Source organism: Bombus pyrosoma, linkage group LG3, assembly GCF_014825855.1.
Source record: "Bombus pyrosoma isolate SC7728 linkage group LG3, ASM1482585v1, whole genome shotgun sequence".
Taxonomy (NCBI): domain Eukaryota; kingdom Metazoa; phylum Arthropoda; class Insecta; order Hymenoptera; family Apidae; genus Bombus; species Bombus pyrosoma.
In genome coordinates, this window is record NC_057772.1 from 4,859,901 (window position 1) to 4,883,748 (window position 23,848).

The 23,848-nt window shown below is 38.2% G+C and overlaps 1 protein-coding gene across 7 annotated transcripts in view; it reads left to right on the forward strand.

Moving 5' to 3' along the window:
* LOC122566251 (NAD(+) hydrolase sarm1) overlaps nucleotides 1-23,848 on the forward strand; it is a 137,072-nt gene that overhangs the window by 112,589 nt on the left and 635 nt on the right. For all 7 annotated transcript variants that reach the window (XM_043723260.1, XM_043723256.1, XM_043723257.1 and 4 more), the window contains 7 exons: nucleotides 3,125-3,345; nucleotides 4,181-4,445; nucleotides 6,483-6,650; nucleotides 18,665-18,766; nucleotides 21,080-23,077; nucleotides 23,169-23,335; nucleotides 23,569-23,778. In XM_043723260.1, the coding sequence (XP_043579195.1) occupies nucleotides 3,125-3,345; nucleotides 4,181-4,445; nucleotides 6,483-6,650; nucleotides 18,665-18,766; nucleotides 21,080-23,077; nucleotides 23,169-23,335; nucleotides 23,569-23,746 (3,099 nt within the window). In that variant the 3' untranslated portion in view covers nucleotides 23,747-23,778. The remainder of the gene's footprint in view (nucleotides 1-3,124; nucleotides 3,346-4,180; nucleotides 4,446-6,482; nucleotides 6,651-18,664; nucleotides 18,767-21,079; nucleotides 23,078-23,168; nucleotides 23,336-23,568; nucleotides 23,779-23,848) is intronic.

The following is a 23,848-nucleotide window of genomic DNA, read 5'->3' on the forward strand; positions in this document are numbered from 1 at the left end:
ATAAGTGAAACGAATTTTTAAATAGAAAGAAATCAAAATACAAAAAACGAAGGAAATGCTGGTTAATTATTTACTATAAGCTTCCGGCGTACCAGGCTATCGTTTGATTGCACTCAAAGTTTCTAAATGTAACCACTGTTTTGACTGCACGAATTACATCTAATCGTTCACATGTTTCTCTGCCAAGAGCTGGCAAAATTCAGGTCCAAGAGTGTGTTTTAATCGCTGCAACCCCGTCTTCCCTAACGCGTGTCTCTCAAGAATGACTTAATAAGCTGCCATCGAACTTTCTATTTGGAGATTATGACGAAGAATGACCTTTAATTCGACTAGAGCGTCGCGACGCGACGCCTCCCACCCACTCACGCTGAATTTCCCGAATTTCTCGAAAACTAGGAATTATTCTGTCGGGAACGCCTCCCGGTTCAGCTTGAACGAATTTCCAAAATTAAATCGACGTCACTTTTCACCAAGTATCGCGCGCCACGTGGCCAGAACAACTCACAGACCATCTTAGAAAGAGAAAATTCTCAACGAAAGTGAAGCCAAAATACCGAGCGATCATAAATGGTAAAGCATGATCGATATTTTGCGAGTAAAACCTATTGCGAGTAAAAATATATTTAATTTCTACGAAGCGTGAGGTGTTTATTATAAGCAGGTTTCAAAATAGATTTTATAGTAACAATACAACAGCGTGAAAGATAAAAATTCCTCGATACATTCGTTGCTATTAAAATATGACTAACTGTGTGTTTGTTTTTCGTTTGCTCAAAATGGAACTTTAAGTACACGTCGGTCTTTGTACGCGCCTACTTTCAAATCCTGTTATTTTCTGTTTATTTCGGTCACGGTATATCGTGATTTCTTGAAACAGAATTACCTACACGTTCTCGTCGAAACTATTTATACCTTCGCTTTTTATGGGCACTAAAATTATATATATGTAATTGTACTAAGATAGAATCGTCTGTAGTTGTTATCTGTGTTAGTTGCAGTAAGCAAAATCCTCTTGGCACCAATTGGTACACGTGGAAAACGTTGAACCCTCGGTCACGTATTTCTTTTCAATCACGTGACTCTGATCCTCGGCAGAAGTTTAAAAAGGAAGAAGATTAACTAAAAGATGGCGAAGAAAATTTGAAATAAGATCAAAATTCGATTGAAAGTAAGGGAGAGCCCAGGTTATTTATTATTGTTAAGAAGTTATGAAGATCTGGAAACGCGATTCGTTGGTGGAAATCAACCGATTGTGCAATGATACAGAGTCCACGTGTTTCAGTACCGCCCACTGATACCCTTATCATCGAAACATTCTCTTTTAATTACGCCTCGATTCCATCCTTAATGGAGTTTCATGTCAGTAAGCTTTCGATACTCATCAGTGTATTTTGTTTCGAGGTAGCGTTCTTCAAAGTGCAGTGATTTATCGCGAATTTAAATAGCTTCTTTTATTTGATTGCCTATTTGCATCGATGAGTCGATTAGACGAAAGTAATGATCGTCGCGCAATCATAATTATACCAATTTTTATGCAGTCTGTTGAGTAGGTAATTATTTCAGAATTTCTTACAATCTTTGTATCGATGAGTGATAATTACTAATTGGATCGATATAGTGATTAAATGTGTGAATAGAAAAAAGATTCAAGTTCAGATTATAACTGAGAACTAATGGCTTATTTACCGAGAATTCATTAAGAGATGAACCAGATTTTGAAATGGTATTTGTTAGTTCAAGCATTTGAATGTTCAATTCTCGATAGGAAAATTCACCTGTGTATTTAAATCTAAACTAGAACGATGCAATTTCGATACAAAAATTCACATCCAAACGATCAAACGATACGAAGACTCGTCAATTTAAAATTCAGTTCTAAATAATTTTATTCTGAACTCTGTATTTTCATAACATTTGCATCGTTATCAAAAGTATCGCTATGCTTTTTAAAATTCAGATCTTTAAAAACTTTGATCACGATCATCAGCATCGTACGTACAGTTCCCAGACACTCGAATTAAAAACCGATCTTCTTTATCTTCGCTTTAGTCGGAATTCTTCGTCTTTAAAGAAATATTCACACAATCACCGATCTTATGCATCCTTCTCACTTTACGTAATTCTTGCCCACGTGAATTTTTTTTAACCTAACCGAAACCAAACATACGTCTTGCAGGCCTGCGATCTTCAAGGATATCGTTCTCAAGGATTCATAATCTCTTCATAACCGCTTCATAATCTCACTTCTTTCTCAGGACGTTGAATTTACTCGTCTTCTAACGAACGTTCCTAGGAATGTTCTGAGAATCTGTTGAATATTAGAGTTTCCTAGAGTATTTAGAAAATAAATTTACATCGTTTGTTTGAAATAACCATCGAATCGATCGTTGCCACGGCAAATGAATTATTCGGAGTTTGATTTCACTGGAAATAATCCGCTACGTTCGAATGTCTGATATACAGGGTGTGCCAGAAGTAGAATACCGATATATGCAGCTGATTACGGAGTATCGAGTCTCACATAAAGTTTCTCTAATTTAAAAGCAATTTAAAAGACCGCCTCTGTTGTTTGACATGACATTTCACTTCGATAGTTTATACCTTCAATTACTCGGTAGATTTTTCTACCACCCGATAACGAGAACAGTTCGATAATCGAATCTTTCGTCGCGCCGTCTGATCCTTTATATCATCGAGCGCTTAAAATTTTTCTCCGCGTAAGATTTCTATTTAAAATTTCCTCTGTGTAAAATTTCAAATGCACAAACTGAACGTAAATTCTGATCTAGCTTCCCTAAAACAGTGTCATCTAATTTCCCCGAGACAAGTCAGATCACCGAAATTACGTAATTTATCGAGAAACGTAAGTTTTCGCAATACACGCACGATAACCGTGAAAATGTCATGGATTGGGTCCAAACGGCTTAACAAGAAGGAAAAATCTGTGAAAAGTGACTGGGACGATTCGCGTGAAAAACAGAGACCAAAGGTGTGCTTTGAGAGAGCAGTTGCAAAAAAGAGAGAGAGAATGAAAGTGAGAGAGGAAGAGCCTGAGACGAATAGGCAAGAGTGAGTCATCTCACGTGGATTTTAAATAGAACGTAAACGGCTTTTGACTCGGCAGATGCTGACGACGAACCAGAGCCAGAGCAGCAGCAGCAGTTCGAGCAGGGTGGCCAAATCCTCGCAGAGGATTCTTACCTCGTCTTCATCGAGTGAGATGAAAGCAAGCTCCATGAAGAGCGACCTAAGAGAACTTCAACGCGGCATATCCGAAATGAAGAACAATATTTCCACGAACTTTTCACAACGATTGCGAAACAGCATGGAGAACCTCGTGGATAGGTAGGTCCTTTAAATTATTATTACTCTTTATATTCGTTTTAGATTCGTTTATATATTTAGTAAATTGTTTCATTGATTTATGATGATCGATCATCTTGTATACGTGTGGATCACTATGTTATTATTGTGATAATTTGTTATTCGTGTTTAATATTAGTTTGATAATTATAAAAGTAAGTAAAAGTAGATGCAGTGAGAGTCGTGAATCTCGGATTTTCGCTTAAAGTTCCGCGATACGTTTCTTGACATTTGAAATGTTGAGGACAGATAAAATCTTTGATGTAATCGATGTTAAGATTTTATATAAAACTCGAGATTAAAAAACGATTTATTGTAGTCGATTGGGAAATTAGGATTGTTACGAACGAAGATAAAAGTACGTTGAAGAAAATTTGCAAAAAATCAATCCTATCGAATCAACGTAAATGAAATTAATAGCAATTTCTCGTACCATGCAGTGTCTAGCAGAAATTTTAAATTGACAGCTTACCAAGAATACCACTGAGCTGTCAAAAATCTTCAAATAAATTGTCGTATAAAATTTAACGAATCGTCCGTACAGGATTGGATTTCCATTAAATTCTCGTGCAAAATTGGAATGTGCAATGATCGGAACCTCACGAATTGAAGAGTCTCTGCGACTAGACTCGATTTCTCTCTCGTAATCAGCAAAGTCACGTCCACCGCGTTATTTATAACCGGCAAATTCCCGTTTTAGCCGCGTGCTAAGCGATTATTTTCAAAGCTTCTCTCGCGTTCCTCGCATCGCGTAAACACGAAACGCGCGAAAATCTGCTCGTAATCCTTACAAAATCCACTTTTGTATTTTTCACAGAGATGGAAACGGGACGGAGGAGGGTGACTTGACGGAGCCATTGGTGACGTTTCCGGATCCAGACACTCCACCACCCGCCACGGGAACAGTTACGTTAACAGGAGGTTCACCCTCGCAATTGAGCTCTCTGAACTCACTGAATAATCTTCACAATATGAGTCCACCGATCAGCATGTCGAACATTTCGAATATGACGAACCTACCTGCTGGACAGGAGACGATGAAATTCGAACAGAAAAAGATGACAAGTGCTTCCAAGACGAAGGTAAGATGTTTGGTACTCTCGTTTTACAAATTAGATTGAGGATAGCGAAGAGCTCTCTTGTATAATAATAATAATAATAATAATAATTTAGCATACGATAATATTAGTAAAAGTCACAAATTACAAGTTTGATACTGTCTCTTTCAATCGTGCAATTATACGTCAAGTGGAATTGATTAATTTGTAACATTTACGTGTACAGCGTCACCCGTTTTATCGTATTGCCAAGCTAACTATGAAAGAGGATTTATTAGTATTGCTGATAATTTGCAATTTGTGGCTTGTTTCATTAACAATATTGGTTCAATTGTACAAGGACGTGATTTGGATATCAAATGGGAAAATAGAGATAGTGATTCAGATGTTTGGTACTTTTGTTTTGTAGATTAGGTTGGTGAAAGATAAAGAAGCAGTATTTTGATGACTAGAAATAGGGAGAATAATTTGGGTAAAAATTTGACTTTCTTTGAGATTTTTAACCAAGTGGAGTGCATGCTACGTGTGTTGATTTGTGTTACACGGAGCAGTTTGGAAGTTGTAGTATGACAGTTGAAGAATTGAAAGTACTCAGTTTACAGTTTATCGTCAGTAACGTAAAACAGAATTACAATACACGTGTTACGCAAGAACAAAGCCAAATCTTACAACGAACAATACGTACTGTGTCTTCGTACTTGTTATAAAAAGCAATCTTATCTAGACATTCAATTTATCTTTCATTTTTTTAAACACTAATCAAACTAAACAATAAAAACTGAAAAAGGAAGCAAGAAGAAAGACCTAAGCGATGTATAGTATTATAATAAATTATATTTTATCGATTCAAGAATTTTTTCAGAGTTATGAAATATAGTGCAATACAATGCAATACATATAATGTAATATAATACATTGTAAATCTCGCCAAGTCTCGTGATCGTTTTATTATAAGCTTAAAAGTCCTAGAAACTATAATTGTGACAATTTATCGATGAAAGCTTAGTTTTGGAATCGAATCATTTTCTGTTCGGAATTGCGCGTGAAATAATCGATGTCTCGTAGAGATTGCGATGCTGCGCAATGTTTGGCCGAAGGTGCGGTTTCCTCTAGGTAGTCTAGGTCAAGGACTTCGAGTCTATCTCTAGATAACTACTCTAGCCAAGCTATCAGTGACGTATCTATTCGCTGTGTACATCTCGGGACACGGTATTATCATCCAAGATCCGTTTATTTGTCCTGGCATTTCATTTTTCACAATATATTTTCAACTCGGATTTTCTTCAAACGAGAATTTTGTATTACACGTGGAATGATAGTCGGTTTCGTGTCGCTTATTTTTAATCGACGAATGTCACGCCTTATTTCCTTAAGAGCTGAACTCTTTTCGCTTGAATTATATTTTTAACTTCGCTTCCGTCATGGTAAGGTCGGTGTTTCCACCCTCTTTCGTAAACTTAGGATAATATAGTCGAAAAATTAACGATCCTCCGTCAATCTCTTCAGTCTTATTAACCTTAAATATTTATTTTTCCTGAAAAGTCTTTTGGACGAAGAAATCCTACGTACGTCTGTTTATTGGATCTAAATCTCCTTAGAACCAGACGACGCATACCAATGCCATTTAACGAAATTAGACTTGTGTCTATCCATTGAGCGTAAATCTCCGTAGAACCCGACAACTTGCACCAATGCCATTTGGCGCGATTTTTGACAGAGTTTCCATCTGAAGGCAATGTTTCGCTTTGTTCCACAAATTCTGCGTTTCTCTTAGCAACCGTGTGATACCTCCTCGCTGAGTCAAATCACCCTACCATAGGGTTGTTCGAATCATTTTCTCGTTTTTGATAGTTTCTCTTGCTGGACCCTAGAGCACACGACATTTTCTCATTCTTTCGTTGTTGTACGAAAGGCTAATGACATCTCATAACATACAAGTTTGATCATTCTGTGCAAAGATGAAAGTTACGTTGCAAGATGTCGAAGGTTGGGCGACTGAAAAATTAACCGATCTTACTGTAACATGGATATTTATTAACCTTCGATTCGTTTGAATTGCAGGTTGTTACAGACGGCTTTAGCGCTGAAAAGGCGACGGCGAATAGCGCCGAGATGAGAGCTTTACAAGCTGGCGACGTCTCGTACAAGGAGCAAAGCGCCGCGACGGCGGCCAGGGCGCGCGTTGAACTCGATGGCGTCTCCGCTGAGAAGAGCGTCGCCGCTGCAAGGGTGAGTTTACCATAAAATTGTCTCTGACAGTTTGATAAACTCTCGCGTATTTCACGTACATTAGAACCTCTTAACTTACCGTGAAGATCGTGATAAATCATCCTAATAGGGTGGCGTATAGCGAGAACCAGAATAGCCAGATATGTAAAAATGAATTTATTCGTTAAACGTGAACTTTAGCAGCTAGCTGTAGAATTTCAATAAAGATTCTTTATCTCTCGCGAGGTCTACGATTGAGATCTGGGAATTTCAGAATTGAGGTCTAGAAATGTGATGTATTTTACTCTTAACCCTGCAGTGTTTTTCTTTTGCAAACGTGTTTTCTACAACAATGGATCGTACGTAATTCGACAAAATAATATAAAAGAAAAAACGTAGTGCGTCTATTACTTCCTCATGAAACGAAAGAAACTTTTCGGACAACCTAATAGATATGTATAATTGTTTTCTTAGTATGTTGGGGAACTTTGTGCTATGAAATTAAGAAAAGTTTAATATGAAATACGAATACGCGATACTAATGGTCGCAAGTTTGGTAACAAGACAAATAAAATTCGACAACCAAACTATCCTATCGATAGGAAGTTATAAAATTGAGAAAGAGGAGTTTGCTCTTACGATTCTTCGATTCGCTAATGATACGTCGTAACGATTCGCTAGAAATGATTATACAAGAGAGCGCACAATGTACGAATAACAAAGAACTGCCTTTGCTTCAAAATATCTGAAACGAAAATGAATAGAGCTTGCAGTTGTAGGATCAAAAAATAAATAATCCATTCACAAAGAGCGAATTGTAACATCTATAGATAGCGGAACACTTGCAGCAGTCTGTGTCCAATAAGATTTAGAATTTATTCACACGAAGTGAAACCTATTTTCCTCAAATTCGCTGTAAGTATCTTTCGTCTATTGTTATCGCCACGAATGTCGTTGGAAAGCAAATATCGCGATATCGGTTGGTTCCGGACGATCCACCGGAAGGCGTTGCACTGGGTGCGGCCTAAACTCAACTCGCGTACAATAGTTTGGCACGAAACTGACCGAGCTAGCAGAGAGGAACTTGCCTTCCCTTGGGTCGTTGACACGATCGCTTCTCCTTGCTGATGATCTCTCGCGTTCGAACACCGACTGTTCTCACGCGATCGACGCATAAACATTTTCTTAAACGTCTCCGATGTTCGGGGAAACGCTGAGCCATTACTGCTTCGTTGGAACTTCGGCACACGTGTCACCGCGAGAGAAATCTGGAAGAAGATCCAACTATCGATCTGATTATAACTACTATAACTAGCTAATAAAGCGTTTCTATCAAGAAAGATAGAAACTAAATTAGATCAGAAGAAAGAAATCATGGAATTTTTAGAGAATTGAGAACTTACCATTGGAAATTACCATTCTGTCGCATCTTTCTACGCTTGTAATCATTTCTATTGACAATAATCTGAGAATAGTCTAACGAAAAATCGTTTCAAGTATACTAAACTAAGATAATTTTCTCTTAATAAATTAGTCTTCTAATCGCGTTTCTTTTCGTCTTCCGGTGATAAAACATCAACCGAGTTATCCAATCTTTCTAATTAATTATCAAACAACACCGAACATTATTATCCGAGCTTCTATTTCAATATCATCAAACAGAAATAATCAAGAAGATTCGATCTAATTAACAATTGCCCAATTACAAAGTGTTTCGTCTAAGATAATAATAACAAGGGTGGAATATTCTTATAATCACTCGATTCTATATATATGACCGATTTTCGAGAAACACCGATAACTTATCTAGAATCGGTCAACAACTGTCGTTATTATACATTCATCCTTGTCTCAACTTCTTCCTACGTGGTGTGCAATGTCGAAGTATGTTCCAAGAACGCGTTGAAAGTATGTAGGTTTGTGGAATGGGGTTATTTGTCCGGTGAAAATCGTCGAACTCGGGTATACCGCGAATCACAGGGCCTCGTTGTCGATTATGCGAACAACGTAACTCGTTTTCACCGCATACTCGTCTATTTACGCAACGTCCATGCGCTAAATTTAACCAGCGTTTTTCACCAGGCCACGTAGCTTTTGAGTCAGCTAGGCAATTTTTGACACAGAGCCACTGACTGCTACCACGATGCACGATGTTGTGTTGCTGTCTCAATTTATCGATGGCTATTCGACGTCCTGTTACGTCTCTTCCTCTTTGTTCTGTCGTGTCCCTCTTGCAATGTACAATTAGGTTAGGTCTATCTCTTTCTTGGAAGGTGGGGTTAGGTTAGGTTGATCTTGTTTTGGAAGGTAGAGTTAGGTTAGGTTGATCTTCTTTTGGAAGGTAGAGTTAGGTTAGGTTGATCTTTCTTTGGAAGTTAAGGTTAAATTAGGTCGATCCTTTTTCAAACATAGGGTAGGTTAGATCGATCTTTTTTTTAATATTGCAATAATTTGAATCTCATTGTGACAAAATGAACGGTCCCTTACAGTATATCGTACATTATTCGTTACAGGATACCATATTAACTGCAGATACATTATTTTCTTAAATCGTTAGACTATGGTTTGCTAACAACAAGTTTGCTAACGTAGATTTTGGCAGTAAAACAGTACGTGATAATGAAACAAAAGAAGTTTCTGTAGTTGTTTACCCCACTCAATATTACCAGTTACTCCAGCTCTGCTACCAACCTAGATCACCAGACATAAATCAACTATATAAATCCGTACTCCGATCTACTCGACGTTGTAATACATTCTCGTAGAATATAGAATCCTCGACACCACCTACCAAACAATGTTAAAGTAAACAATTGTCGCGAAACGCGGACGGGAGCAGCCTCGAAATAGCCACGCTTCGAATTTATCGCACGTGGAAGCCTCTTCCACAATTTAATGGAACGTTCGCGTGTCTACCCTTAGGACAATGGATTTTCCCTGGTTGCCGCGTGCCGTTACCTCGAAATCGCGTGTCCTTACGCGAGCCTTGACCTGTCCAAGGTTCTTTTCGCTATAAATCTACCCTGTTAACACGCGTCTCCTCGATCGATCGGTTTCTAAAAATTTGTTCGTGTGAGCGTGGTTTTTCATGACAAATCGAAGAGTCCGTCATAGAAACTACCCCTGCGTAATTTATCGATTTTTTAAATGGTTATACGTTCTAGTAGTCGGGGCAGTGAAACGAAACGTATCGAAAATGTATATGTTTTCCTGGAAGAAGACAAGCATGGACAAGGATCATTTTTCAGAGCTTTGTGCTATGAGGCAATATTTAAAATAGCGAGTACAGTTTTGGAACCGGAGAATGTTTCTTAGAAGTAGTTCAAGTAGCCACGCAACTTCTGGAAATTGGATTATTCAGACGGTTCGATACAAGAAAGTTTTATTACCGATCGGCCGTTTGATGGTTCCAAAAATTGCATTCAAAGTAACCGCAGTTGTTGGCAAACACGTTTAGAGATCATTACGCGTGGTTGCATTTTCAGATGAGTCACTGGATGCACGTGTCCTGTTACGCATGTGGCTTCGATAGAATGAATCATAGCTATCAGCTGGGAGAATTTTGAGATTGAAAGAGAGAGAGAGAAAGAAATTTAGAGTTCGTTGCAAGATTAAATATCTTGATCGATAGTCTTGTGGACTCCTACAACAGCAAGACAAGTAGAAAAATATTAAATAAATCAACTGTTCTCGAATTTGCAGAGACTGTAGCTTCGACAACTTCGATTCTCAAATGTATTTTCATTCGAAACGAAATTTAAGTTTGATCAAAAAATAAAATTCAACGGGCAGTTCGAAGGTAAACTGATACAAATGACAAAACGTTCAATTTGAAAAAATACTAATTTCCAATAGAAAAATCTGTACGCTGCGAGAGAAACTTTTACACTTTTGGGGGATCGTAATAAAACTCCTCGCGCGAAATATTAGAAATGGACTAGATAAACTGGATCTTTTCTTTGAAAAAAGAACTCTTGATCTCTCAAACTTCGTGCTCGATTTCTAAACAGACGAATTTCTCCCATGCGCAGAGATGTTTCCATGGAGATGAAATTTCCCCCCGACTCACGAGGGTGAACGCGGTTCAAACGGAATAAACACAGAACAAACAGCTCGAACGATCGATCGGCGTTTCCTCGAGGGCAAGGCAGTTAGTTGCTGGCACTGTTAGAGGTCGGTTCGCGTGTGTCGATGGGGCAGCAGTTGTCGAGCTTAACACGGAGATATTTCCCCGTTTTGAGGCCCAAAAGCGGCACGGAACGGCAAAGAATCATGGCGAACGAAAGTTTTGCTAATAAATCCCCGAGAATGGTACGATTAAAGTATTTCAATTCGATCTATAACGCAGTGATTTCACTTCGGCTATGATGTCATGAGAATTGATCGTTTCTTTAGCTATTCTCGTAGCTAGTTTTCAAGAAAGGGATTGTTAAGTTTACGTGAAGAAAGAAACTTGGTAAACGATGAAATCGTACGACGATTATTCAACGAATATGTATCTTTATATGAAATTATTACGTCGTGGTATCTTCTCCATGAGTGAATCTGTTTTTCTGTGAAACATTCGTCGCCTAGCAACGTTACGTACTTGAAAAATTGTCTACAACACGGTAAAGACTTCTGTAAGAAACAAAGCTGTTTAAACGTCACTAGGACGTATTATGTTTTAAATGATAGTCTGAATGGTGCCAAGTATTTCGCGGGGGTCCAAGAACGATTTACTTCGTTGCGCAACATCGTGTCTTTGTACTTGTTTTTCATAGCGCGGTTCATTCAGTGATGAACACTCATACAGTGAGATCAGCCCTCAAATTTTCGGTCGGATTTTCGGGAATCGGTGCCAACGAGAAACGTGGATGTCACCGATATCTCCGCATAACCGAAATAGAGCTCGACCGCGAAACTTGTCTCGGGTAAATTGCCAGCATCTCCTCTAATGTTTCTCAAGGACACGTTCAAGGCCTCCAAAGAGAGTCCAGGAAAACCTCTCTCGACCGGAAGACTCATTTTCCTTCGATCGATATCGATATTTATTATCAGTAGACGGCGGTTATTTATGGAAATTTATATTTTCATGAAAACAAAAAGGCAGGATTTAATCGGAGATTAATTTCATTTGTTAAATATTATAGCGAATACTATCTATATAGAAGTTTAAATATTTTATATATTTTTCCATAATACATTTTTACACCTTTGACACTCCGATTTGCATAACTCAAAAATTCTACCTGTTTCTATTTATAGTACAAAATGACAGGCTTCGAGAGTTTATTTTGAAATACATCTATGTAAGGTACCATGAATTATAAATTTTTCTTATCGTTTCACTATTTTAATACTTTAGGGAAAGTTTATCTACGGTATAAAAAGAAGCGATCGAAGAAGATCCCATCGACTATGTTACAAATTTCTGTATAAAGTATCGAAATAAGGAGAAAATCTATTAACTATGAACGCTTATGCTATAGAATAGACGAAGGACAGCGCTTAAATTTTCAATAAGTAAGCTAGATCAATTATAGCGTATTTAGAAAATTAATCGGAGAAAGAATGTTAGTAATTAAAGTCCGAGAAAAATATGAAGAAGCAAAGGATTATGGCGAAACGATTACGGAAAAATCGATCGCGGTATTAAAGCATCGTTGATATCGTCGCAATAATTAATTATTGTCGTCTGTCCAATGCAATACAATTTTATTTATAGAAAGAGACCGATATCGTTATCGTGTACTCGACCGATAATGATTCATGAAAGCAATTTTTACCAAGTTTCCTTCTGGTTCTTACGCTCTGATCGTTATTCAGAGAAGACACGATCTTGTTTTTCTGATTTGAAAAAATGTCGATAACGTTATCGGACGGATAAAGAGAAATGCTCGCTTACTCGAAGAATTTACTTGAATGATTTTAAAACGACATTGCGAAATATTCCAGGAGAATTAATTTTTGAGGAAGTGGAATTTCAAAGATCATGACGTTCAAAAATTGCATGATTCGAAAGATAGAAAATACCGCAGTATCCGAAAACTGCTTCGTCCGAAAAGTATAATTCCATGTCAATGCGAAATTCAGATGTTCGAACCTTCTATGTATTTGGCGATTACGTTAATAGCAGAAATGTTGCACGACGCACGAAGTGTCACACGCAGGATTAGATTATTTATAAGCGCATCCGTCGAAATAGCAACGTGTTAATAAGCTCTTGTTAACAAAGAAAACCTGTCGTATCGTTGGCACGCGAGATAGTCTGCGACAAAGTGTTCGTTGTCTTCCAACGTGCGTTACTTTATTGTTCATAGCGAAATTTGAAACCGATGCAGCGTAATATTCACGTATAAATCAGAATATAGTACGGAAGTGTAGGTGTAATCGATCCGCTATAGTCACCGTCTACCTTAATATTCCAAAGTCAATATTATTAAATCCCGTCACTAGATGAATTTACAATATTCGAAACGCAATCTTCGTTCTTCGATCTTTCTTCAAGCCGACCGAATGGGAAAACCAAATCCAACAAAAACAACGAACTAAAGTGAACGAATGACGCTAATTTGGTTTCCCTCGTCATCACGGTCTCTCATCGGCCATTCTTTACGTCGCGGAAGCGTCTGTTTGAACTATTGCGCAATGTTGGCCGTGCAGGTATCCGAAAATTCGCGACAATCCATGCATCGGTACGAGTGATACAAGCGTTATTTTTAGTCGTGGAAAAATAGAAACAACGCCACAGGATCGCAACGAAAAATCCGGGCTCACTCGTGCTCGTGTTTGGCCACGGTGCAGTAGAGATTCTGAACGAAATTGAACGCTCGTGGATGTCTCGTTGCTTAGTCTGATCGCCGAACGTCGCGACGACTCTATCGAACCTGTCGATAGTCGCTTTGATTCGCTGTGATTCCATGTTACTTTTAATATCGTTATATTTTTCGGGTGGGAGGGAAGAGGGGTGAAAAAGGGGAATAAACGATCGTATTATCAGAGAAGGTGATATCGAGCTTTATCTTATCGATTCGATGATTAAAATTCGATCTGATTGTGAGTCACGTTAGTCGTGTAGTTTGTTATATAGCTTGAATTCCATGAACAGAGTGTTAGTGAGTTAAGGAGGATAAAAAATTCGTGGTATCTTAGAGTATAATATGTACTCCAGTAGAGATGAGCGCACCGTGGCCAGTGCATCGCGGCGTCATGCATCGAAAAGTGTTCGATCGAGAGCACGTGGTAAGTGACTGTGTGTGCTTTATCGTCGGTGGTAAATTCCTTGTGCGTTGGAACTTTCGTGCAAGATGATCAGTGGTGAGTTTATTGTAATTTTTACGTTTATATTTTCCCAGCCTATCGAACTTGTTCTTCCAATGGCGATTAACAATTCGAGAATTCCGTTCAAGCGTTATGCGTGCGCTTTGCACAACTGTAGAGACTGCACTGTATAGAACTGGGTAGATTATTGGACTGGAAATCAGAAATTTGGGAATTCGTTGATTAAAGTAATAAAGCTAGGAGTTTGACGGATAATCGAACACAAAAATCGTTTTGCATTGTCATTGATAAAGAAACGCAGGTGTTGGATCGATGTTCGTAAGAAGAGCGTGATTTATTGACACGATTCGAGGAAATGTTTCGTGATACGAAGTAAATAAACGGATTTTGATCGGATGATGCGTAAGGAATTTTCTCTTTGCCAATTCGTTGATATAATTCCGCATAATGGATGTTTTCTTTTGATGACGTTCAATCATTTCGTTCTTACGTATTATTCTTAATATTATTCTTGATATTATTCTTGATAAGATTAAGGATGATAAACATCTTTTTCTTAGTCGATAACCAAGTAAATTTTCTGATCATTTTTAGTATCTAATCTTACTTTATATTGATTTGCGTATCTCTAAAACAAAAGTAAAGTTATCACACTTAGCATTGAAGAATCACGCGAAATGACTTATTCTACGTATGTTTCCAACATTTTCTTCCAACCTAAAACCGCTATCTTCTTCTTCGTTTTCTAACTCATCTTGCGCCCATTACATTCGATATTTATAAAATCTGCATAAACTGAAATCTGCATATTTGTCGCTATTGAATTTTCAACTTAATTTCGATTACAAAGCCTCAGAAGCTTTCATGCTAATCTTTCCATTATTTCCTTCGAAGATACAATACGTGTTTCTTCTTCGCTTTATCAAATCAACACGATACCGCGTACACAGCTGTAAATTTTCCAACTTAATCCGACCACCATAATTCGACGATGGTCGATGAGTATTTCGGTGAACCAGGCGGCATTTATTTTCACTCGAGCCAACTATTCGAAAGTCGCGTGTAGCTGACGTAAACGATCGTGGAAATATCTACAGGCGGATGGCCGGACGAGTACATTTAAATTTGTCGAATTTGTTTACACGCGCGCGGCTATTCTAATTCAGCGAGTTCGCGCTTCTGCGAATAATATAACAGAAATCTCGTGATTTTTGACGAAGCGCGAAGAATTGTCCACTCGGATGATCGACTTCGGCAAATTCAACGATACGATCCAACGGTAGGAAGCGATAAAAAGAGACGTGCAAATTTGTTCACCACAACCCTCCTATGCCAAGTTGTGACCGACTACATCTTCCATTATAAAAAGAGAAACGTTACGTCGCGTTTCTGAATTTACAAGTTATTTATGAGTCGATAAACAAGTCCACAATCTATTATCTCACTGCTTATCAATAATTCTATTGTTATAACCAACATATTCATTCGACTTACTCATTCAAACGTCACGATCTTCTTATCCGTACTTTTACCCTAGCGACGTATCTACATATCCGTTCACATTAATTGAAACTTACTCAAAAGAATTGTACGTAATCATTGCTCGACATAATATTACGTTGTAATTCACTGTATCCGCCTTTCAATGAAGTCACAGCTCTTTACACCAACTCAAATAAAAGTAACAAATTACGATGCTGTTTCGAGAGAATCTTCTAAAGATTGGAAGAACCAAACGAATCTTCTCCGCGGTAATTTTTAACGATATCCATGCAATTATTTGCTTTACAACAATCCAAAACCATCAGAAGCTACGTTGCTATTTCGTAAGAATCGAAATGATACGATTATGAATCATCAAAATTTCTCCTCCGTTCGCTCTCTTATTGTAATACGTCGTATTTACCAAAATTTCATTAAATATCCGTCGTTGAACCCTCGAATCACGTCGCATAACGCTGACCCAAAAGCATCGGAAATTATAATTCCATTTGGAGAAAATCTTTCAAATAGAACTAATTATTAATTACTCGCGATTCTTCGGTGAAATCGCGCTTTAAAGTCCAAGAAACAAATGATAAGACGATAGTGGCACGTGGGGACTCGTGTTCGCGCGTAAGGTGGCAGGGACGAGCGAAACACGGAGAACGACGCTGGCCGGCCTCGTGACGATACGCTCGGATTATATTTAGAGAAATACGTCAGAAGCCGGAGCGCGCGCGGAGTGGTCGAGTCGCGGCCGATGAGCTTTCGACGGACCAGACTGTTATGGAACTGTGTCGCGGAAGCTCGTCCCCGAGGTTTTCCGCCTCGATGCTCGTTGGACGGCGTTTCTTCCACGCTTGACCATCGTTTTATTGGTACTCGAATTTTTTCGAATTTTTTTTTTTTTTTTTTTTTAGTGAATAATAATTGTTAAGTGCGTCTTGGCAGATTGGTGTTGTTATGTTGAAGAATTTTTCTATCTTGTTTTATGTCTGCTGATGCTGACGCAGGCTGAAAATTTACGTCAATCGTTGTATTTACCGGTGTTCGGAATTTTTCTTAGTTTTTTGTGATCGGTTGCTAAGTGTTTTTTTTTTCTTTTTTTATTGGTGTTATATCGAAGGACCTTTCTTCATTTTGTGTTATATTTCGCAACGACGATGGAAATTTAAGGAATTTGACGGTTCACGTTAATCGTTGTATCTATTGGAAACTTTCTCGATTTCATTGGAATTGATATGTTATCCGATGAAGCTGCGTATTGATTTTCCTCGATGAAAGTACGACTAGCAATCTAGACGAAAGATAGCAAGTGGCATTGAGATCAAGGGGCAATATTTGCAGAACGTTTTTCATATCGACACTTACCAATGTTTGATCCGAAAGGTTTCCAATCGCTCTTGCACACTTTCTTATAGAAGAAACGTAATATAAATTGAATATTCTAAAGAACAAACGCGTAATTAGAAACACGAAGCTCTTCGGATTGCCAGACAGTGGAACGAGAAACATTATATTTTTTTTAAAGGTTCGTTCCCAAAATAACATTGTTAAAATAGTAATCTTTTCATAAATAATTTATGAAGACTAGAAAGAAACATCTGTTTTATTTCTCACAGAAATATAATCCACACATAATACGACTGTTGGACATTCTGATTAATTATTCATGAAATGAATTTCATTCATTCAAAAATATTTATTCACACGATAACATTCTACTTATCTTCTGAAATTGTGGTTGAAGCAAAAAGGAAAGAATCTAAAAGCTTGCAACGAACTCAACAAATTTCTCATTTGTGATTTCTCATTCGACGATACTCAAGAATAATATCGATACAAATCCTAATTAAAAACTATTTAAATATGCGAAAATGCACAAAATGTCCAAAGAAAAATGCCTGTTGTAGCATCTACCAAGGGATGAAACAAGTCTCTATCTTCTACCTTGTACTTCGCCAATGATATTCATGAAAATATGAATTTGCATAAACACTTAACACTTAAAAATATATTACAGATTTTTATGCAATCTTATACTTTTATAAAGAGAACCGGTACTCCTATATATTTTAATATACTTATTATAGGTACGCATTCTATAAATTTCTGCGTCATTGAATTTGTCAAAAATATTCTGCACAATTTGCATAATTATTATTTTATTAATATCAATATCTGCATAATTCTTATGCATAAAAATCTATTTATGGGTATAAAAAGACCACAATTAAAATTTTTATCTGCGTTATCGTCCCACTACGCACCACTAAGAATCAGATCATGTAGTCTCAGTCTCAACGAGACGTTTTCGCAACGATAATTGCGCGAAAGAAGTCTCGTCCAGTAGACTCGACAAGAGCTCAGAAGCGTCTCGATTAATAAGAGTTCTCTCGCCGTCACGATAAAACGATGGAAATCTGCTGCTACTTGGAAGTCACAGTGGCTCAATTGTGGCTCGCGTTCCGATGTTATCGGATCTCAACCGCGAATTAGCGTCGTTACTAGCCAACTCGCAGTAAGTGGATCTTCGATGTCGCGCTAATTCCTTACAACACGCGTCTCGATATTAAATATTCGTGTCTGCAGTCCGTTGAAATTACGCTCTATCATCGACACGCTTTTCTCGAAATATTCTCCAGTTCTTTGAAGTTCCTCCATTCTGTTTCGCAACTTCACGTGAAATATTCTCGGAATGTTTTCGGAATTTCACTCACTGACCACTTTTGCCGAACCTGTTTGGCGCTTTTGTTTTTGTATACCGAGATCTCGCGATGTTTGGAGGTTCCCTCTCGATCCGAAATGATTTGGCAACACGAACGAATGAAGCTTTAGTTGGATTTCCTAGAAGTATTTTTAAGCATCGATTTTCTGCGGATATGCACTCTATTACGTGGAACCTGCTATTTTCGATCGAATTTAATCCAATTGCTAAATTGCGAATTGGTTTTACTCTCCTTTACTCGTTTATATCTCTGTGATGTATAACTATGACAATAATATAGTTTGTAAAGGATCTGTGGTGTATTTTTATTTAGCTGTTTACTCGATGAAATATTTCAAGGCTACGCTTTCTCAAAGTATCTCTCCACGTTCCTTTCCTCCTTCTAAACAATCTTACAGTAAATTGAAAAATGCTAGGGATATTTTTAAGCGTTTGTATCGTCATTGAAATAGTTTTGAAACGTAGTATCTTCACGTAGGTCGTTGAAAGATGATGTTATGCTGCTCGTGAGTCTAGAGGTCGTGAAAGTATTAATAAAAATCCATGCTTCTGTTTGTTGCAGGAACAAAGAAGCCTAAAAGCTGGCGACCTGTCGCACCAGGAAAGCAATAACATGGCTGCATCCACGATGAAGCTACAGAGCGACTCCTTCAGTTCAGAGAAAGTAAGAGAAAGAAAAACAGAAAATAACAACAACGCTCTTTAACAATCATATCTCGGCGTACGAAGTTCAAAAATTGGAATAAAAAGAAAGAAGATCATTCACACATATTATCAACAACCAAATAACTCAATAATTCGATCAATACGTTCCTAAGTACGTTATATATATATAATTAATTAGAATTAAAATAATATGAAAAGCATCGATCAATGTTGTAGGTAGTCGTGTTTCTGTTTCAAGACGTAAACGTTAATATTAACGTCCAGTCGTGCTAGGCGATACAGAGAATATCTAAAAGAGAAACAAGGAAAAAGAAAGAAAAATGAAGGTTACTCGCAAAAATTCCTCCAAAAGTTCCAAGAACTCGATATTTCGTACTACATAAACGTTAAAAAAAGAATCACACGTAATAAATATCCCACAGTTTTCCTCGAAAACCCGCGATACCAAGAAACGTCGAAACATTCGATGGTCACCATCAAGTAGAATCGTTCGTGTTTGGCCAGCCACCAAGCAAACATTCGAAAAGCACGAGTCCTGTACCGTTCAACGGCCAATATATTTATCCTCCGTTATGCTATTTGGCACATGTGCAGATTAGAGGCGCGTCCTGACGCTCTTAGTAAATTTATACGCCATCATCTCCGTCGTGAAAAGTGGGATCTGCAAATTTAAACAGTGACCAGCTTGCGTCGACGTTCAGTGTTCCTCGATTTCCCGACCGGTAGCTCGACACCGTGTCCCGGAAGACGATGGAATCCGCTGCTATGCTGCGGAAGTGTAGCCTCGACTCGAAATTGGTAGCCGTTGTTCTCAGTTTTCTCGTAATTCTTTCTTCGAATCTTCTTCGTGTTGGTTATTGGTTTGGCTCGATACGCTTGTAGAGGATGGTTGGTCGTGTGGTTTAAATGTTGAACTTTAAAACTTGATGTTGAGACCGTCAAATATATTTAAAAATAATTAATAAATACAGAGAAGATTCGCTAAGACACTCGGTACTAACTGATTCGCTAAAGACTGTATATTGATCGCTATTAAAGTCGCTCGGGACTGAGACTGAAAACTAGGTACCTTGCGATCGCGTTCGTTTATTTATACTGGTCGAGAGAGTACCGGAAAATTTTAATTCGTCTTTGTTTTACGGTAGCACGTAACGGCCATATTGTTTTGCCCGGAGTTTATTTATTGCTCTGAGGCAAAACAACATGATCCAAATTGTCCTCCAGTTCATGTGCCGCTACACGCTCCTTAAGGAAAGAGCGAGCATTTCAGAAGAATTTGAGGCCTCTTGAAGCTTTCATTACAAGATGATTCTTAAGAAGGTGGTGTGGTTTGAAACTTTGGAGATCTTTTTCGTAGATTTGGAGAATCTTTTAAAGAAAAGTTTCTTAAATAGAAATAGATTTTTATCGTCGTCGTGTTTTGTTCATTTTTTCGCTGAACTATTTTATCGAAAATCGTGAGATAAATAGAATAGGATAAGTAGCGCCGAGCTTAAATCAATCGGAAACAAGTAGAAACGTGTAGAATATCTGCTAGAAAAATCTAACAAATATGTCTGATAGTATCTAATTAAAACTGAAAATATATATATATCAGAGAGTATCTTTTCTTTATCTAATCCAGAAGCTTCACTATAAACTCTTCTGATTATTGAATAAACCACGTGATCCAGAACACTTTAAATCAATATTTGATAATTATGATAGAAAGAGAGCGTGATACTTGGCGTGACATTCTAAACAATCGACTTAAGTCGAAGACGATGTAGATTAGCGTTTAATCAGCGATAATAGAGAAGGAAGAGTAGTGGAAAAGTTTGGGATGTTCTGTCGTGCTTGATGCGTTACGTAGCGATACAGAAATAATAAAGATACGGGGAGCGGACGTGGCACAGTAGTGATAATTCTCTGTGACGCCAAGTTACGGCGTGTTCAGCGCCAACCTGAAACGCTTATTCTAAAGATCGACGATGTCCTTTGCGTCTGATGATTCGTACGACCAAGAATGATTCATCTATATTAAAACTTTCCATTTCTTTCAGTCGTATTTAAAGAGTTCGTTTTACCCCTTAGGGTTTAAAAAGAGGAAAGACGAATTATGTTCTTTTTATATTCAAAATTTCCACAAGTTATAAGAAAAATGATTAAAAAAGATATTTACAATCATTTTGATAAAAGGTTTACACTCGTCATTATCATTTACGAATTACGAGAAAAATAGAGAAAAATTGTATTCACAGCTTCATTGCCATTTTGAAACTTCTTAAACAACTTTAACAATTCTAAGAGGGATTATCTTTTTCCATTTCAGAAAGCTATGGCAGCACAACAACAAAGACAAACGGTCACTTCAACCGGGATCTTTAACCACGAGAAACACATTTCTGCAGCAAGTTCGCAGTCAAGTATCACAATCGCAAAAGGAGTCACCTCAAAATCTTCAATGATCAGCGCAGCGAGTGCAGTGAATCAACTGATGAACGGCATGAGGCCGGCTGAAGACGAACTTCTTTCTCTACCTCTGGACGATCTAGACCTTCTATGCTCAAAATCGAATCCCCAGGACGTCGATCGAGCCATCGCCAAATACTCTAATTTCCTAGACAATTTCGTGGAACGTCTAAAAGCTAACGATTGTAAAAGTGGCAAGGCACCGTTGTTATTAAACAGAGTGAACGAAATCATTAGAAAAGCGTGGGCTGTACCTACTCATGGTCACGAATTAGGTTACACCCTATGTAACACCCTTAGAACGAGAGGCGGTCTTGATTTGTTAATGTCCAACTGTATAGCCAGCGATAATGAACTACAGTTTTCTTCGGCCAGATTATTAGAACAGTGTTTGACCACAGAGAACAGGGCACACGTAGTGGAACACGGTTTAGAGAAGGTTGTGAACGTTGCCTGTGTATGCACAAAGAATGCTAATTCAGTGGATCATTCGAGAGTAGGCACTGGAATCTTGGAACACCTGTTTAAACATAGCGAAGGGACCTGCAGCGATGTGATCAGGCTAGGTGGTCTAGATGCTGTTCTATTCGAATGTAGAAAGAATGACATTGAAACGTTGAGACACTGTGCTGGTGCACTCGCCAATCTGTCTCTATATGGTGGTGCAGAAAATCAGGAAGCCATGATCAAGAGAAAAGTGCCTATGTGGCTGTTTCCACTAGCTTTCCACAATGACGACAACATTAAGTACTATGCTTGTCTGGCGATTGCTGTATTAGTAGCTAATAAGGAAATAGAAGCTGCAGTGTTAAAGTCTGGTACACTGGATCTAGTTGAACCATTTGTAACTTCACATAATCCCTATGAATTCGCCAAGTCGAATCTAGCACATGCACATGGTCAGAGTAAAAATTGGCTTGAGAGGCTGGTACCAGTACTAAGCTCAAAAAGAGAGGAAGCTAGGAATCTGGCAGCTTTCCATTTCTGTATGGAGGCTGGTATCAAGAAACAGCAGGGCAACACGGAGATCTTCCGTGCGATAGGAGCCATTGAACCGTTAAAGAAAGTAGCTAGTTGTCCTAATGCAATTGCTTCCAAGTACGCGGCGCAGGCATTGCGTTTAATTGGGGAGGAGATTCCTCATAAACTCAGCCAACAGGTACCTCTTTGGTCTACAGAAGATGTCAGAGAGTGGGTGAAGCAGATTGGATTCGCGGAATGTGCACAGAACTTTGTGGAAAGTAGAGTGGATGGTGATTTATTGTTGCAGCTGACAGAAGAGAATCTCAAAGAAGATATTGGTTTAACAAATGGTATCAGGAGGAGAAGGTTTACCAGAGAATTGCAGAATTTAAAGAAGATGGCTGATTATAGCAGTAGAGACACGGGAAACTTAAATAGTTTCTTGCAATCAATTGGTCAGGAGTTCTCAATCTACACATACAGTATGCTTAATGCTGGCGTTGACAAAGACTCCATCAGGAATTTGTCTGAAGATCAGTTACTGACAGAGTGTGGCATCGCGAATAGCATTCATAGGTTGAGGATATTAGATGCTATTAAGAATATGCAGCACAATCAGTTGGGTTCTTCGGAGGATGAATCACCAGATAAATCCTTGGACGTGTTTGTTAGTTATAGAAGATCAAATGGATCCCAGTTAGCCAGTTTATTGAAAGTCCACTTGCAACTGAGAGGCTTCTCTGTGTTCATTGATGTTGAAAGGTTAGAAGCCGGCAAATTCGACAATAACCTGCTGCAAAGCATCAGACAGGCAAAACACTTCCTCCTTGTGCTGACACCCAAGGCTTTGGAAAGGTGTATACAGGACAGTGAATGCAAAGACTGGGTTCATAGGGTAAGTTAGTGATTCAATTTGTTTTTATGAAATGGTATACTTGCTGATATTATTAGAAAAGTGGCTTATACGACATTAATGGTGTTTACAGGAGATTGTAGCAGCTCTACAATCACAATGTAATATAATTCCTATCATAGACAACTTCCAGTGGCCAGAACCTGAAGAACTCCCTGAAGATATGCGAGCAGTTTGTCATTTCAATGGTGTACGATGGATCCATGATTACCAAGATGCCTGCGTAGACAAACTAGAAAGGTAATCATAAACATTTATTAACACATAAAAGTTAAAAAAAGGCACCCAACTTTCTGATGCTTACAAAATTGAGCTCTTTATATCTGAAATAATAAATCATTATATTTTAGAAATATCAAACTTTCTTTACTATACATAATTTGCTCTTTTTCTTCTTTTTTATTGAAGTTTCTGCAATCTCGGATCTGAACATATGCTGAAGATTTTCTCAAAAATAAAAATTTGGTTGCCAGGTTTATGCGGGGCGAAATACCAGTCAGATCAGATATCCCAAGGAGCATCGCGCCCAAGGACGTGACGCAACCAAACACACCGGGTAACACAACCATAAGACAGCCACCGAACTATCAACGTATGCACAGTAATGAAAGCAGGGGCAGTGACAAAGATTCGACAGGAGGGCGAGATTGACTAGAGGGCCCGCCCACAGCCATACCGAGCAGGTATCTATCCTTTTCACAAAAATAATATTCACCTAGAGGATTAAACTCTTACTAAATTTTGGAGTGCATT